This window comes from Symphodus melops (genome assembly GCF_947650265.1).
Source record: "Symphodus melops genome assembly, chromosome: 8".
Classification (NCBI taxonomy): domain Eukaryota; kingdom Metazoa; phylum Chordata; class Actinopteri; order Labriformes; family Labridae; genus Symphodus; species Symphodus melops.
Genome location: NC_136698.1, coordinates 19,330,473 through 19,348,263, shown reverse-complemented (window position 1 = coordinate 19,348,263; position 17,791 = coordinate 19,330,473). Strand labels below are relative to the sequence as shown.

At 40.8% G+C, this 17,791-nt stretch overlaps 2 protein-coding genes across 3 annotated transcripts; one reads left to right on the top strand and one right to left on the bottom strand.

Annotated features, from left to right (window-relative positions):
* Positions 1-473: 473 nt before the first annotated feature.
* aqp12 (aquaporin 12) lies at positions 474-4,513 on the bottom strand. Its single transcript, XM_079351352.1, has 3 exons — positions 2,410-4,513; positions 1,052-1,168; positions 474-978 (listed from the first exon to the last, which is right to left on the bottom strand). Exons 1-3 carry the CDS (start codon positions 3,002-3,004, stop codon positions 854-856), a joined length of 837 nt encoding a protein of 278 aa, XP_079207478.1. The 5' UTR covers positions 3,005-4,513; the 3' UTR covers positions 474-853.
* A 420-nt stretch (positions 4,514-4,933) lies between these two features.
* On the top strand, positions 4,934-17,791 carry LOC306828051 (nucleotide sugar transporter SLC35D2-like). 2 transcript variants are annotated; one of them, XR_013779696.1, is made up of 13 exons: positions 4,934-5,109; positions 5,341-5,374; positions 5,454-5,540; positions 6,817-6,884; positions 6,997-7,068; positions 9,485-9,553; positions 10,059-10,161; positions 10,784-10,876; positions 13,572-13,639; positions 13,887-13,965; positions 14,051-14,133; positions 16,412-16,681; positions 17,403-17,791. XR_013779696.1 is itself a non-coding variant. In XM_079350250.1 (12 exons), exons 1-12 carry the CDS (start codon positions 5,000-5,002, stop codon positions 16,515-16,517), a joined length of 972 nt encoding a protein of 323 aa, XP_079206376.1. In that variant the 5' UTR covers positions 4,934-4,999; the 3' UTR covers positions 16,518-17,791. The 2 variants fall into 2 exon arrangements, 1 of the variants encoding a protein (XP_079206376.1); XM_079350250.1 differs by having other exon boundaries at positions 16,412-17,791.

Below are 17,791 nucleotides of genomic sequence, written 5' to 3'. Positions count from 1 at the left end.
TTAAATGGTTTGCTTTTTAAAATGCTGATTGCTGAATTTAAATCTGTGACATTGACGTGCTTTCTTAGTTAAAGTATTTAGATTATTTGACTGTTGAATGAATATTTGAATAACTTTTTTCTGTCCGTATGACACTTCAGACAAATGCAGTTGAAATAATCGTTTGTTGATTCCACACCAGAGCGACTTGATGGTCTCTGCAATCATGGAGAAATTTGTCAAGATATCAGTATTGAAATCATCAGTCTGTAAAAATAAGTGTTATAGTTGTCATGATATCACAATATACAACATGCATACACGTATGATGCCTGTAAAAATCCAAAGATATGGATACCTGTTTCCATGACTACAGAACTAGAAGTCTAAGTTGAACAATATTGAATTTGTTCACACAAAAAATTCACACACTCTAAATTAGAAACGCACATTAGCAATGCAGACGATTAGACAGCTCTGTCTTCTTTGGCTTGAAAAATATGATTGAAGTTTATTTTAAACCTTTTTAATTTTTTCAGTCATATCATTGATGGCAGAAAATATGCACTTGAATGTGTTCCTTTGAGTAAGATTTTGGCCTCTGTGAGGTCTGTTTTTTTTCTATTTTATTCATAACGCTACCAGCAGGGGGTGTTCTAAACACATTTTTGGAAGGAGCAAGCACAAGCGTTAAAGATTTCTTTAAAAATCACAACAAGGAAGGAAAAAAATTAAATTAATTTAATTATTTCTCATCATGAATACTTTACATCTCTGTACATGCGTGTACATGTTTCTGTAGCTGAATATGTTGACTTTTAACCATCTGTTGTCAGGTATTTAAAAGGTTGATTTAATAAAAATGAAAACTTCACTACTTCTTCTTCTCTCCTTTGTCTCCTTTGGGCACTCTGAATCGTGTCTTCTGAAAGTATAAAAGGTTCTTTGCAAAAATCCTCGGGATGTGACCCATGTACAGGAGGAGAGCCAGAATCATACCTGTAAAACAAATGAATTACTAACGGTGTAAACTTGAAAAGCTGCACTTTTAATTCATATTAATGGGACATACCTGTGAGAGGCCCAAGCAAGTAAACAACTGCGTACTGAACAGAAGTGAATCCGGGACAGTGGAAGGTAAGGCCGTAAGCCAGAGATGGATTCATGTAGGCTGAGGTGTAACCTCTGGCTGCAAAAATCAAAGAGGAAAATGAAGTTTATTATGTTGATTCACACAACTGATGAAGTGTCTCAGAATTAAAAACAATGTTGAAATTTTCCAGGTGATAAATGTAGTTTGTAAATTGCACACACTTGAAGCATGTCTCAACATAAAAAAAAGTTAAAGAGAATTACATTTCACCGAGCATGAACAATTCTGACGAAATTGAAGGACTAAACTGCAAGCTAAAGGGAGTAAAGTTAAGTTTTGGCCTCTATGACTTTTTGTGTAGGTGCCACCAAAAGAGAGTTATAGAGAGCTATATGATAGTTATCATATAGGTTTTTAATTTGCATGTTGGCGAAAAAGATGAGATATCAGTAAATATTTCTCCTTTTATTTTGTTTTTGAGGAACTGATTATTTCAAAACCTTTTTTTTGCGAGAAATTGTTTTGGCTGATCTATTACTTTTTTAGGATTGAGATCATTGGGGTGGGGGATGGGCCCACTGTAGTGTTTAGATACAGTCCTTATATTAACATGCACAGAAGAGTCAAATTACAGTTACATCTTCCTTAGGGAATTGAATTGGACTACTGCTCTTGTCCCAGTATACAAGCGCTGAGGGGGAAATGATTGAATGAGAGAAGTATGTCCAATTCTTCTGCAGTAGTTGGTGTTAAACCCACCTTTCAGCCAGTAACTATTGGACCTTCTTGCAGTTGACTTTGCTAAAATGTTAGCATGCAGCAAACTGACTGTTGGTGAATGGAAGGTTAAAACATTGATAACTTCCCAGCTCTGCACATTTCGTACCTACTCTATGCATTACTTTGATTCAGACTATCCCTCTGGCTTATGTTGATACTGTAGTCCGATAACAACATGACTTCTGCTATGCTGTTTGACTTCAGGGTCTAAGACTGGAGCAGAAAGCATTGTCCAGTTTGAATCTGACTATATTTTTTTTATTTAGGTGCGTTAGTCCGACTTTGAGAAAATCGACTTTAGTACAATTTCGGCCACTATAAAATCTTGACTTGTAGTTGTAAAGTCTTGTTTTAGTCAGACTAGCACAGTTTTTTAACTGCATGTAAACTTACTGGCTGAATCTGTTTTTTGAGGAAGTGGCCTGCCTTTTCAGAGGTGAAAATAGGGTCATCATTTTTTTGTTTAATTCTTTCTTTTTTTGCTCAGTGTTCATGCATTCACCATCTCATGCTTTGAGACATAGAGCCTGTAGGAGTGTTATTTTCCTTAGACTCACCAGTGTGGGACAGGAACGTGAGGAGGGCAGCGATCAGAGGGATCCTGATCAGAGCAGACTTGCGTCTTAGGTTGAGATGGACAAGAAGGAAGACGAGTGTACAGACACACTCGGTGAAGAAGCCCTGCAGCACAGATACTAGCAGAGATGAACTGCACTCCCGAGCCATCAGGTTCTTAATCATGTGCATGTCTGTTAGCTCCAGACTCCAGTAGTACACGGCTACCAACAGGGCCAGGTGGGCTCCCAGAAACTGGGCCAACACAGCCAGCAGGGTGGGCAGGGTGGGGGTTTCCAGCTGCAAGAACTTCAGCAGCACCAAGGTGGGGTTACCTGATGCCCCACCACAGACCACACTATAAGTCAGTAGCACCACAAACAGCATGGTCACGGTCACATCAGGACCCAGACCCCCGGCCCACTCCCCCACCTCCACGATGGTCTGCACCTCCAGCCAGCAGGCCACCAGCATGAAGGAGGACGCAAATTCCAACATGAACCCCAAACGAGGCCATTTTCTCAGGAGAGTTCTCACTGAGGCTGCAAAGATCACCACAGACACAAAGTATCCAAGTGAGGCGTTCAGACCAGACATGTCAGGTGCTGAGTCACAAAAAGAAAAGAAAGTTTCACTCAGTGACTTAGTGGATGTCTGTCCAGGCAACGTGGCACATGCTCAGACACATCTCTTATCAGGGACACGTCAGGTTTTTATCTCAAACCACCTGCCAAAATACACAGGCCTGAGCTAGGTCAGGTCAGATAGCTGGCTTTCAGTCAGATGAAGAAAAGAAGAAGAAGACAAAAACACTTTTTTAAATAAACAAATATGTAAGCAATAATCCCTGTAAAAACCTGGTGACTTTCAAAGCCCCTGTTCATGCCTGTATGTTGTGAAAATCATATTTTTATAACCCTTTTTAAATCTTTTGATGTCTGGACATTGCTTAAGTTCCATACTCAAACTGTTCCACAGCTTCACTCCACTTATTGATATACAAAACTTTTTGTGGTTGTCCGTTTTGAAGTTAAGTTTACCCCTTAAATTGTCTCCCCCTTCTCTGTCATAGAACAATGTCTGAATGTTTCAAGGTAGCTTATTGTTTTTTGCTTTGTACATTATTTGGGCTGTTTCGAATTCAATAAAATCTGCTAACATTAATAGTTTTTACTGTATGAATAAAGAGTGTGTGTGAACCCTATATCTGACATTGTAAATTATCCTTACAGCTCTTTTTTGAAGTGTGAAAAGTGGATATGAATTCTTGTATATGAGGATCCAAACCTCTGACCAGTAACTTAAATATGGGAAACTAGTGAACAGTACAGAATGTGGAATGAGTGATGATCCAAAACCTGCTTTACTTTGAATAATACTGAAATGCTCCAAGACAGTTTGGTTTGTATATGTTGTATTTGTGATTTCCAATTAATTTTTTCATCTATTAAAGTGCCAAGATTTTTTTTCATGAACTCTTTCAATGTTAATCCCATCTATTTGTATTTGAACCTTAGTATTAGTTTTACAGTTACCAAATAACATCATTTTAGTTTTGTTTATTTTGAAGGATAAGTTGTTTTTATCAAACCAGATTTTTTATTTACTCATTTCTGAAGTGATTCGCATTAATAATTTATCTAAGTTCTCTCCAGAACAAAAAACGTCGTTGTCATCGGCAAATTTTCAAACATTTGACACTTTACGTGTATCATTAATACAATATAAACAGTTTAAGGCCCAACACTGACCCCTGGGGGACTCCACAAACAATGTTCAGAGAAAAAATGCAGTGGGAATGAGGGCGTTTTCTTTTTAGTTAAAGGTACTGAAATTAGTGGTGAAGGGGGTGTGAAGAGTCCTCAGTGACGCAGACTGCATTTCTTTCTGCTGCTCCTATGTAAAGTTCTGACAGTTGGATCTGGGTGGTGCCGGTGATTTTTGCTGCAAGGCAGAGGAATAATACTGCAAATGAAAAGATGGATTAAAAAGCAAAATAAAAATAATAATGCCTCAGGATCCTGCTGCAGGCTGCATTAAAGTCTTGCTTGTATCAGAAAAATAAGTTTTCTAAAGCAGCATTTCGTGCATCTGTTTCTTTTGTGAAGTAAAGGACTGACTGGCTGAAATAATTAAGATTAGTGTAATCAAAATTATAAATGTATCATTTATATTACTTTAATGGAGTTATTATTATTACGCATTACTACACACAATTGTTCTGCATCAACATACCAAACTTTACCAATATGATGCATTATATCCACTCAGTGTGACTTTTGTTTTAAACTTTTTTACTAGGGTCCTTCCCTCTCTCTCTCTCTCTCTCTCTCTCTCTCTCTCTCTCTCTCTCTCTCTCTCTCTCTCTCTCTCTCTCTCTCTCTCTCTCTCTCTCTCTCTCTCTCTCTCTCTCTCTCTCTCTCTCTCTCTCTCTCTCTCTCTCTCTCTCTCTCTCTCTCTCTCTCTCTCTCTCTCTCTCTCTCTCTCTCTGCGCGCGCGCGCGCATGTGTGTGTCAGTGTGTGCGTGTTCAGTGATGGCAGCAGCGGGTGAGCAGCAGCAGTGTCTCAGTCAGGAATGAGCTCTGGTCGGGGATGGAGGACAAACCTCTCACATTGTTCGTGAAGCTCTTCGCCGCCGGTTTTTACGGTGTGAGCTCGTTCCTCATTGTCGTGGTGAACAAGAGCGTTCTCACTAACTACAGGTAACTGTTCCCGTGCCCTCTTTAACGGGCTTCACGCTAGTTTGGATGCTAACGTGTTAGCTAAGCTATCGGCTGAAGTTCAGTCAGCGACTGGTGGAGCTTCATTAGCTAACGGACAACTTTTGGCTAGCTGATCGGTCATCTAAATGAGGGTTATAGTTTAGCATGTTAGCATCATAAATTTTAGCTTTGTTTGTACTGTGACTAAAGTAGCTCCTCTTTACTATTCAGGTTCCCCTCTTCAATATGTGTGGGCATTGGACAGGTGAGTTAAGAAACACATGTGTACCTTAGTGCAGGTATCCATTCATCAACTTATATACGGTGTGTGTGTGTGTGTATAGATGTTGGCCACTGTGGTCGTGCTGTGGGTGGGCAGGGCTGCGAGGGTGATCAGCTTCCCGGACTGTGATGAGAACATACCTCGTAAGGTGAGATATAAACCAGAGATGTGCACTACTAAGTGATTTTAATGTTTGAACAGTATACGTTAAAACCTGCACACCTGGCCTACTCTATGGGTTCAGATTTATAGATTTCAATCAGCTCTTAGGCTCAAATATGGATCTTACAGTCCTGTCTGTGAATGAAGTAGATGTGTTTTATATGGAAACTTGTTGATCTGGTGCATCGTGACACAGAGACGAGCTGTGTGTTTGCAGGTTTTCTTCATGGGAACAAACATGCATTCAGTTAGTGCTGAAGAAAGTCAGAGCCCTTGTCCTCCTCCTGTCATTATTTAATTCACTTTAAATGTCACACTGCAGATAATCCACTTATAAATGTTGAACAGACGCTAAAGACACTGTGGATGTTCTTTTGATGCTAATCGTTCTGTCACACTTGCACTAATGTAAGAATGAGCAGGATGTAATCAGGGGGATTTCCCCTCAACCCAGTTGGAGGGGCTGGTGCCATTCATTCCCTGCGATTGTTTTAAAATCATAAACTGTATGCACACAATCAGTATGACTACAATCTCCTCCAGATTTCCCAATTTTTGCAATTTAGACCATGTGCAGGAGTTTGCCTGTAATTCTTTGGATTAAAACTAAAAAATTGGCCAGTAATGGGTCTCTAGGAGTTTTTATTTTTATTTGCCGGGGGATAAAAACACTTATCTGTGTCAATTGATTTTTTTACTAGAACAGTACTGAAATTGAAAATTCCAGTCTTGTGACTACCCTTATGGCTAATCGATATTTACTTGCTAAGATTTGGACCTAAAAGTTATTCCAAGTATCTGATGTAGACCTGCTGAATGCATATCTAGATGATACTGTTGACATAAGTTTGAGAGCTCGAGTACAGAGGCACCAAAACAGCATCAGGTGTTAGAATAAATAAACATTACATTATGCATTAACAAGATAATTTTCCTGCAGAAATTCTCTGGCCGTATTTGTGGTAGCAGTGTTTCTTTTTCCAGATTGTTACTCTTTGTTGTTCTTTATTGTTCTTTATTGTTATTCATTATAACATTTACAGAAGCAGGTGTTCCCTGTGATTCTTCCCTTTTGAGCCAAAAGAGTCGTATTACAGTTTTTTTTTTGTGAGCAAACACAAAGTCTGAAGAAAAAGGCCAAGGGAAGTTAATAACCACCTTCATGACAAAGTGATTTCTGCCTGGAGTCTCGTTTTTTTTGTCAAACTAGGACAACCCTCTTGATCTTTATCTACAAAATGTACTTCTACTTTGTTCTGCAGACGTTTCCTCTACCTCTCCTCTATGTGGGAAACCAAATCACTGGTCTTTTTGGGACAAAGAGGCTGAAGTAAGTCCTCGTCTGTAAACCGTTTCAGCTGAATGACGATTCAATGTGAAGCTTGGAAATGAGCTCATCGGGCATGACTGCTAATGATGTGATTTCTGTCCTCTCCCTCCAGCCTGCCCATGTTTACTGTCCTCAGGAGGTTCTCCATCTTGTTCACAATGATAGCTGAAGGATTCCTGCTCAAGTAAGACTTTCCATCACTTTAGGGCCGAACCATTCAACAAAAACAGGATTACTGTCTATAATTAGATGATGCTGTCAGAATAAAAGTTATACTGTTGGTGAGAAGTCACATAGTTGAACGGTAACACGTTTCATTGGATCTGTTGGTAGCACATTTTTAGCCAGATTTTTAGGATGTATTCACACCTTCCTTGTTTAGTTCGCTTGAAACGAACTAAAGCCCTGACCTTTTGGGTTGGTGTGAATACAAACCATCGAACTCAGGTGCGCACCAAACAGCCGGACCCAGACCCAGCCGAAGAGGTGGTCTCGGTTCCTCTCCAAACAAACCATGGTACGGTTCGAACCCTGGTACGGTTCGTATGAGGTGTGAAAGCGACCAGACCTCAGTCAGACCCAGTTCTAAAAATCATTTGCCTATTTGGACATAACAGGCTCCCGTTGCCACACACATTAAGGGAATAATTGTTTGATTAGCAGCACAGTGTTCTTGTTTGTTTCTATCGCCTACTTCTTTGATATAAGACGCAGAGGCAATCTTCTTTCTGTCTTTCAGACACTTTCACAGCTGTTCCATCGCTCTGTTCTTTTATTATCCAATACTTCTAATTCAAACAGACTATGAACAGAAAAGCAGCTGCAGCAGAGTTTTCCTGGCGCTTCACTTCTTATTTTCCCCCGCGGCAGTCTGATCCTCCTACTTTCCCCTGCGCCACATACTTCATCGATAACCTTGGCCACATTCTTCAGAACACCGGTTGATTGCTCACACATCGACAGACATTTTTATTTACACAATGGAATATTTTCGTACCTGTACTAAACGGATGTAACTGTTGCTCAAAATGTTCAATACCAGGACAGCCAACGCAAGATCTCCATGATGTTTACTTTTATTTTGGGATTACTGCTTTACCCCGCCCCAGACCTTATCGTCCAATGATTGAACAATCTTTGCGCATGTGGTTTTGTTTACGAATTCTGGGCCTCTTGCGAAAAGTGCAATGTGAAAACGAACCGTACCAAACCAAACATGTCAAGAACATCACTGGAGCTGAAGCGTGTGCAGGAGGAACTTAAAGGTCTGACTCAAAGGACGAGTACAACAACAACAGGAGGGAGGTCACCATCACAAATGTCTTATGTCCTGTATGTCTTTTATACTGCTGCTAGATGCCTCAAATTTCCGGCGGGAACAATAAAGTATCCATCCATCTTGCAACACTCACTTTTATTTACATGAGATTAGTGTCAAAGCAGACGTAACCACCTCGTGTTGGTCTTAATAACTGGACTTTTTACACGGTTACACATACGTAGACAGTGACTCTCTGACTATGTTGACGCGCAGAGACGCCAGAATGGACCACTTTGTAAATGAAATGGTCATTGCTGAGCAAAAACTTTAAAGCATGTCATGGACATCGTTTTTGACTTCAGTCAATCAATCATTTTTTGTGCTATCTGGAGACATTGGGATGACACTCAGGGGGGCGGGAGGCTGGTCATCGGGGCGGTGGTTGGTTGAGGGGTGACATGTTTCGATGGCGTGCTCATGACAGCTGTAAAAGAAAAGTGTGTTTTCATGTGGACAAAGATGTTTTTGGTAGACTTAGCGTGTGGACAAGATCATTTTTTGTTCCTTTTATGAAACCTGTTTTAAAAAATACCATGTAGCCACGTCCTCTTCAAAGAAAATGACTCTATATCGTACACACTTAAAAAAGAAATGTAGTGCTCTCTCTTTCCCTCTCAGCAGCTCTTTGTTAAGAATATAATTGAAGATATGGGGGGGGGGTATCATGATAGCGAACAGTTTTGAAGTATTATCAATGTCGAAAACTAGTCCACAGAAGTTTATACTTGAGGTTTTTTTTTTCTTCACTATGAGCATGAAACGGAGGATGCGTCTCCTCCTACTTTGTCTGGACGGTGAGTTTATTAACAATGACAGCTCAGCCATCACAGCTCTGATAACACACGGAGCATGAGGAATGGGGGTAGAGGACACGACCCAACCGATCTACTTTATGATAGGCTGTTTAAAATGCTCTTTTCTAGAACGATTAAGAAAGAAAGGAAAAAAAAAAAAGAGTTCACCCTCTGTTTTAAAGCCAGCAGCTCAAACAAAGCTTTGGGAAGTGGGCGTGTACTTCTGTACTTTGCACTAACACATGAAACTGGGCTGACCGGCTGCCAGCTGTTTCATTTATGTTTATTGATTTCATTTTTCCTAAGTTTATCTTCATCAAAATTCCCCACACGTCCCCTGCAGAGAAAGTTTGATCACCCTGCCCGACGTCATTGATCACTCAGTCTTCTTTGTCACTTCACTTAGACACCGAGCCGCTTCCTTTGAGCTTTTATTAGCAGCTGGATTGAGTTTCATTGCTCTGCTGTTTTCTGACCTCTCACAGGAAGAAGTTCTCCCGACCGGTGCAGCTGACAGTGTTTACGATGATCCTCGGTGCGTTCATAGCTGCAAGGTAAAGTCCTGCTGCATCCAGGTGTCCCCGGCTGTAAACCAAACCTGCACTACAAAGGCTTGTCCAACCCTGAGAGATGTCCTCACTACAGTTAAATTGTCTGAGGGGTCATTACACACATGACTGCCCTGCAGTCTGACACTGATTTCATTTCATGGAGACATTTTAAATACTTCACATCCCTAAATCTGAACAACCTACGCTAACCTGTGTTAGCTGAATGTGTGTCATAAATCTGATTTACTCCACAAATACTGCTTTTTAAACACAAACCAAATTGATCCTAAACTGTAGAGATACAGACACATTAAATATTTCTTACACTCCTGAAATGATTTGAACGGGGATCTTAAAAACCTAAAACATCTCTGAGTTATTGAACTTCTGTCTCAGCTGTTGGTTAAAGCAGGATTTAGTGAACAACGTCTCCTGCAGCTTCTGACGAATCATCGCGTGGCAAAAAGCCAAAACCTTCCTTTCATCTGGCTCCTCTTTCCGTTCACAGTGCTGACTTGGCCTTCGACCTGCAAGGTTACGTGTTCATCTTCATGAACGACATCTTGACTGCAGCGAACGGCGCCTACATGAAACAAAAATTAGATGCGAAGGTATGTGGCAGGGCAGTGGGATGAATAGTGAGCATTGTTGAGTTGAAGCTGTTTTTGGCCTTGATCTGATGTTGGTGAATGTCAAGGACCCAACCTTTTCCTCAGCTTCAGTCTGCCATAAAGGAACTCACTGTGACTTTTATTCCAACTGAACTGGATTTTACCTTCATTTTATAAATCTGCTGGAATTCTAAACGGCATTAGATCTTATCTCAGCTTCATTTTCACCAGTCATGTTCAGCCAGTTATAGCATGTAGCTGATTTTAGTGTTTTTTTTTCTGTCACATGACTCAACTGCTCAGATCTCACATTACAGCAGAGGCAGAACTGTGTCCACATTTAGTCTGTGACGACTGTAGAGCTCCTCACATGCATCAGAACAGAGTCGTGTGTGTGTTTGTGTGTGAGGGAGAAAAGATGGAGGCACGTGCAGCAGCAACAGTCGGCCCCAAGGTTCCAGGTCGTGCAGTGAATAGTGGCCTTGCATGACATCTGTATGTTAGTTAGTGAGGAATGCACTGAGAGTCTGAGTGAATAACTCTGTTCTGGTCCTGCTTATGTTTCATGTTTCTGTCCCTTCCTGTTCATCTGTTTCCATGCCCCCTCCCCTCTCTCATACAGGAGCTGGGGAAATATGGATTGTTGTATTATAATGCATTATTTATGATCCTTCCTACTCTGCTGCTGGCTCATTTGACTGGAGATGTGCAGAAGGTAAGAAGTTTGAGTTTAGCTTGTGTTCACTATGATCAGTAAAATAAGCCTAAAAAGCAATATTCTATCCTAAAGTTATCAGGTTGGTGTTCTTCATTACTTTATGTTACTGATCCGTTATTAAGGGTGTATTTTTTTAGATGGTAGAGAGAAGGGGCTTTCTTGATGTCATTATGTTTTAACGCGGATGTGACTGTTGTAAAAATCAAAACAATATTAATACAAACAAAAGTAGAAGTCCCGGGCTACCAATATTGAGTAAGTCATTGTTCTCATTTTGCACAAAGACATTTGCAATGTTTCAGTATAAAAACAATTTAATGTCTTTAAAAAAGGAAAAAAAACAACAGAGCTTCTGTCTTATTTTCAATCTGGGGTGAGAGCACAGTTTATGGCTCACACAGTGGACAAAATGTGGGAGACCATCGACATAAGGAAAGGTTCAACCGATTTTTATCCTTATGATCCTCTGAACTGCACACGAGACGAGGGAAAGAAAGATTCCACAGTCATGAGATCTCACAAAAACTTGTGTGATCCAACTTCAGAAGAAAAATAAATATGCAGTGCAGTCCTGTGTCACGGAAGCTTCAGTGTTTAGCCAGCTCTGCATCACACTTGAAACCTTTCTGCGCTCCAACCATTTTTCCTCACCATTTTTAAAAGCATCTCCAATAGTTATGCTAGTTTTACCAAGTTTCTAAACATGATGCTTCTTAGAAAGATCAGGAGTCCACGGCCATCACTGCATCACCTGCTGGTTTGCTGGTTTGATAACGGCTCTCATATCTGGCAATCTAAGCCGTTTGGGGGTGCCATAAAAACCGCATACCTTCTCTGGCCAAAACAAAACAAACCATTCAGCACAAGAATCGAAACTTAAGAAGGTGACAGTGGCTGCGTTGTTGTCAGAGAACATAACACGTTTCCTTAATATCTGATCATATGATGAGGTCATTTTACGATTCATTCAGTAGATATCTTACATACTGCTCCTTTAGTTTGGCGATGAGGAGACTGCTGTGGACTATTCTGTGCTAAAGTTGTTAACATTTTTTATACTTTCTCAGACCATGTATTTTTTAAAGATCTCTCTGATGTTTTAATTGAAGTCGTCATAAACTTAAAAAAAAGTCATCCTTTGATCATGTTAACTAAAAGCTGCTAGCCAATTAGAGACGAGTGCAGTTTCTCCTTTTTGGAAGAAGAAATGGCTGAAGATCTGAAGGCTTTTTTGTAAGCTTTTACACTTGTGGACACTGTGCGTATTAAACAACAGAGATTTTATTGTGTGTAATATTAAAGTGTAATTGTGTGCAGTATTAAAGTTTGAACAGCTGAAGCAGCGAGCGTTTCAATGTGTAAGCAGCAGCATGTATGTGCGCAGTAAGTGTGATGTTAGTGTGTGTTGGCAGAGACTCTGTGGTTGGACCAGCTGGGGCCCTGCAGCCTCAGGGGCACAAAGCGTCCTTTATACACCCAGTCGAGTTATTACAGCCGAAACTACAGCCTCTGCTGGTTGAAGCACCTCAGTATGGACACAGAGTCCTGCTGCTGTTGAATGTGAAGGTTTATAAATAGTTTCCTGAGTGTTTATTAAAGTACTCTTTGAGCTCGGTCTCAATGAGATGATAAAAATCTTTTAATAGTGATTTATGGTGTTCAGTATTGTGATGATGATATTGGATAACTTGAATCACCACTGCAGGGAGCTTGAAGTTATTTTGAGCTCATGGTGGTCAAGAAATGAGGAGGAATATTTGAACTCTTTAATTATGAATCGTCCTCTTGAGAACCTTTGTAAAAGGTTGCTTGGGTTTAAACTTTCAGGAATGTCCTTAGCATAGCTTCTTTCCACACAGCTTGAAACCTGACAAACACAAGTTGGCAAGAAGAATCAGTCACTACAACTAGTCTTAAAGAAACGGTCTCTTGATGACGCCCCTCTATAGCTGCTTTCACACTTGCACAAAACTCAAAAGACTTCCTCCTGAGTTTCAGCAGGAAGAGGCATCTTAGAAATTCCTGGCACCAGTCCACCCCAGCTCGAGCCGGCCCGGGCTCCTTTTCCTCACCGCCGCCTCCTGTTCCTCCATCAGCTTGTCGCTATATTGCGGCTCGTATAAAGAAGCATGAACATCCGATTTGAGCACAAGACCTTCAAAATCCCCTTCATCCACATCAGTTTGAAGTTGAAACATACTTTTTTTTTTTTTTTTTGCTGTTGTCGGTTCTTCTCAGCTTTCTCCCCAGAGTCTGTTTAGATTCTGGCAGTGAGGTCACCCACTGACCTGTGATAGGTCTGTAGCTTCAGTGGGCCGAAAACATGAGGAACTACCGATATAGTTTGCCTCCCTCTAACCACAGCAGCCTCTGATGACGCAAAATGCCGTTTTTTGCTTAATCAGAGGCTCCTTTTCAGGCAAAGAAATAAGGAGTTTTCTTGTCTCAGGGGAAAATGAGGGCGGGATGCACGACCATTAAAAAATACCAGCAGGTTGATACAAAGCTTGATGCAAATGGGTGACGTATTCCTTTTAAAAGGCAGGGTGGAGATCAAATAGAACCATGACCAGAATGATTTACGAATGAGCACACACATAGACAAGAAATACTCAACCAAACCAACTGTGTGTGATCTTTGTGTGTATTCTGTGAAAGTTGTCGCGTTCTGATTTTGTGTTTCCCCCTTCAGGCGGTGGAGTATGACGGTTGGTCAGACATGTTTTTCCTTGCACAGTTCATCCTCTCCTGCATCATGGGGTAAGAGAATGTCTTGTTTGTGTTGGGTGTGTGTGACATGTGTCAAGACGCAACCTGAAAACTGAACGTGGAATAAATGAAGCCTGTGTGGAGTTTTTTTCGTGATGTCACAGATTTTTAGACCCTCTCAGGCTCACAGTTGCTCTTTGTGTTAAAAATTCTACTAACATTGTGTAATGTTGTGAAATCTGGCTGCTGCGGCTGCTTTATTCCAGTTGGCTCATGTACAAAAAATTTTGTTTTGCAGGTTTGTTCTGATGTACTCCACTGTGCTCTGCACACAATACAACTCTGCGTTAACAACAACGATTGTCGGCTGCGTCAAGGTAAACCTTAGAGTCATGCCAGGTAACAGGTGAATACACAAACACGCCCAACGAGTCGGCTAATGAATGTCTTGTCTTGATGCAGAATGTGCTGGTGACGTACATCGGGATGGTGTTCAGTGGAGACTACATCTTCTCCTGGACAAACTTCATAGGTTTAAATATCAGGTATGGACTCATTATGATCACCGCCCCCCCCCTCCCACTCATTCGAGGAGAATTCTCCTGATTATATCCTGCTGCGTTCTCACATCAGCTTACTCGTTCACACTTCACGGGGAAATTCTACCAAGGGCTAGCCGGAGAAATTCTGGAAAAAGCCACCGAAAACTTTGTGCAAGTGTGAAAGCACTACAAAGTGTGCGAGAGGGAGAGATGGCGTCTACGTGTTCTTAACCACTCGTGTTACACACTGAATAAGTCCAGTCACACGTAGCATTGAAATGAAGGCTGAACTCTGTTTGAATCATTACACTCTTGACTTCGGCAATATCCTTTTTTATTTCCTGAAACTTCACATTCCCTCAGGGGAACATCTCCCACTCTGATGGGACATGGGAAAATAGGATTGCGAATTGTCAGATTCATTTTTCCGACATGAAAAAATAATTTATGGGGTAAACAACTAGGAGCTTGTCAGTTTTAATTTGGTGGGCTGTTTTTAATTTCTTGATAAACTCAGCTGTGCCATGATCACCCTGCGGTTAAGATGCTGCAGAGGATCTATTGGTGTCCACGGTGCTGCTCATTAAAAGCCTCATAAATCACATATTCAATACAAGCGTGGCGTGTTTGAGGGGGGACACAGTTCACAGCTTGGCTCCTCACTGAAATGATCAACTCTTGGGTTTTCTTCAAAAGAGGAAGAGCAGTGCTGACACATATCTGATACTAAAGAGCCAATCAGCTGCAGGAATTTCAAACTGCTGGATCATGTTGTGAAATGTAATAGATCTTTTCACTAATATGTGCTGCAACATGTTCAGCTCCTGACTGAATGAAACCACACATTTGGCACGTTGAATCATCCAGCAGCTTTGAGAAGTGTTTTTTAAATTTTTTTTTTAGAGCCTCTCAAACATAAAGTCACAAGATCTCATAATTAATAGGTATTGTCTATTTTGTTTTCTTCGGTGAATGCATTGCGCTTCCATACTTACATGACTGAAGATCTGGGCCCGTATTCACCAACAATCAGAGAATCGTCTCAGAGAGACTGAGCCGAAAAGTTCCTAGCAAGGAGTTTTTGCCCAGGAGGGATTTTACTGTGATTGGCCGAAAAAAGAAAAAAAGAGAGAGAGAAATAAAATCAAACATAGAATCTAGTCAGACATGGCATAACTGTGAACACTTTGAAATTGTCATCTGTGTGATAACTTGTCAGACGAACTTTAAACGTATGGAGTTTACAAGATTATTGAAATCACATGCCGACTTGTGCAGCAGCTTCTTCACATGCTGATCGTTACATCAGCAGGTAAAGAGCCTTACTAAGTGACCCGAGGAGCTGACCACGCATCGAGAAACACAACATGCATGTGTCACTTTGCACCAAAAAAAGAGATGGATTAAAAAGTCTGCACAAATAATTTGTCTGTTCTGCCCAGCTATGAGTCAAAAATACTCCATGTCGTGTTTTTATACAAATTTCCTCATTTTCTCCTCAGCTTGAGAAGCTCTCAAGGCGCGTTCTCACATTCAGTCGGTCAGGAAAGGAAAGTGGTAATTAGCTGCCTCTCTAGTCAGTCGTGTTCACACAAGAGGTCGCTGCGGTCTGTCTCTGGAGCACGCCACCAGCACCATGTCGCTCTGCTCAGTTTAAAAAAAGCTGTGAGTCTATTTTCGACAAAGTAAGCTGCAGACGCGTCAAGCTAGACACAAACAGCTTCTAGTCAATTCTACTCGCGATCGTATTTTCCTCACTTTATCAACAGAACGTCAAGGCACCAAACGAACAATAAATCCTCCTCAGAAAGACAGAGACATGTTGTCTGCATGTTCTTGTATTTCTCTCATGACGCGCACAGCTGGATGGGTGCGCTCAAGTTCCCGAAAGGCGTCCAGTGTGAATAGGCGCAGGCCGTCCGACGGAACAAAACCACAGTGCAGACGCAGCATGTGTGAATGTGGCGTGAGCCTGTTAGAAGTCCTCCTCACTACTCCTAAAAGTTGGACACCTTAGGAGCTCATTTTAGGTTGAAGAGACTTTAGGAATCACTTTTCCAGAATGTAGTCTGAACTTTGAGGGGAAAATGTTGTGATTCGAAGAAGCTTCTAGGAATTTTGTCACTTAGAGCAACTCTAAGTATTTAAGAGGCTTCGTGAATATGGGACCAGAAGTTTTTTCAAGCTATCATTGATCATTAAACAGATTTGTTTGTTTTAAAACATCATACAGTATTGATCATTTTTGAGATCCTGTGTCTGTTTTGTGTTTCTGGGGCAGTATTGCGGGCAGCCTGGTGTACTCGTACATCACTCTGACCGAGGAGCAGACCAACAAAGCGAGCGAGAGCACAAAGCTGGACATCAAGGGGAAGGTGGTCGTATGAAAGAGACACTGGATTTTCAACGTTCACTCTGTCAAACGCAAGACTGTATTTTAAAGTTTATTTATGGAGTCTTTGAGCAGGACGTGATGGGAGCGGCTCTGCACCGTCATCGTCACTCCGCCTCCCCTGCTGCTGCCATGGTTACGAACCCTCCAGAGGGAATTGTGGGTGAATTTTTAGCCGATGTTTTCTTTATGAATATTTGTATTTTGATATTGTATATGAGGGGAAACTGTATTTATACGACAACATTGCCTGAGGTTGGGCTGACGTAATGAACAGCTGGAATCAGTGAACATAAAGGTTATTTAAAGGCACAATCCTTATTTTTCGGCCTTTTTCTGGTTTGCTGTTTACAGGGAATGAAACTTTAGATGCCTTTTAAGCAGAGATGCACTGACACGCTCATTGTCTGTTTCTTTACATTTTTGTGCACACTGCAAAAGTTTGTGACTTTGATGTAACTTCATCTTTCAAACAACCAAAGTGTACATGTGTTGGTCTGTCAGGTCCTTAATAATGTTGCTGCCTCTGTGCAGGAGCTGATTTTACGTTTTGCTCCCTCAGTCTCACAGGGTGCTCAGCGTGGCTCTTATGCAGAATGAACAAACAGAACTTTTAGTTGAATTCTCATAAGAGGAATCATTTGTTTTATACGGAGGTCCTAAGGGGACAAAATTAAATTCAGTTGAGGAACAGAAAACCTCTGTAAGGAAATAGTGCAACAGAGAGTTTCTTTTTGTGTTATTGGATGAGCTTCATGCTCTGTCACCTCTGTGAGCCGGGATATCTCAAAGAGTTCCAAGTGAGCACGTAAACGTCTGTTATGAGCAGGCTGTATTTTCTTATGCACCAGATGTTTTTTTTATTTCTTATTTTTTTCAGTCCTTTTCAGGGTCTCTGTAGTTTTGTTTCTTGATGTTCTGGCACTTTGAACTAAAGCGACACCTGTTGAAGGTGAGACTGTGTTACTGTTTCATTCATGCTTGAGATTATTGAACTTCCCTGAGGTGATATTTCAGGTTTTTTAAGTATTTATAAAAAAGAAACATTTCAAAACTTTTAATAGTCAGGTACAAGAGTTTTTTCTTTTCTTTTCTTTTTTTTTTTTTTTTTTTTACATTTTTATCAACATCGTTTTATATTTATTACTTTTTTAGACTAATATTCATTTTGTAGGTGGAGCGGCACGTGAACTGTTGATGCTCGTCTAAAACAGTAACCATGCATTTCTTGTAATTATGTATTTTTACATTAAAAGAAAATCTGTTCAA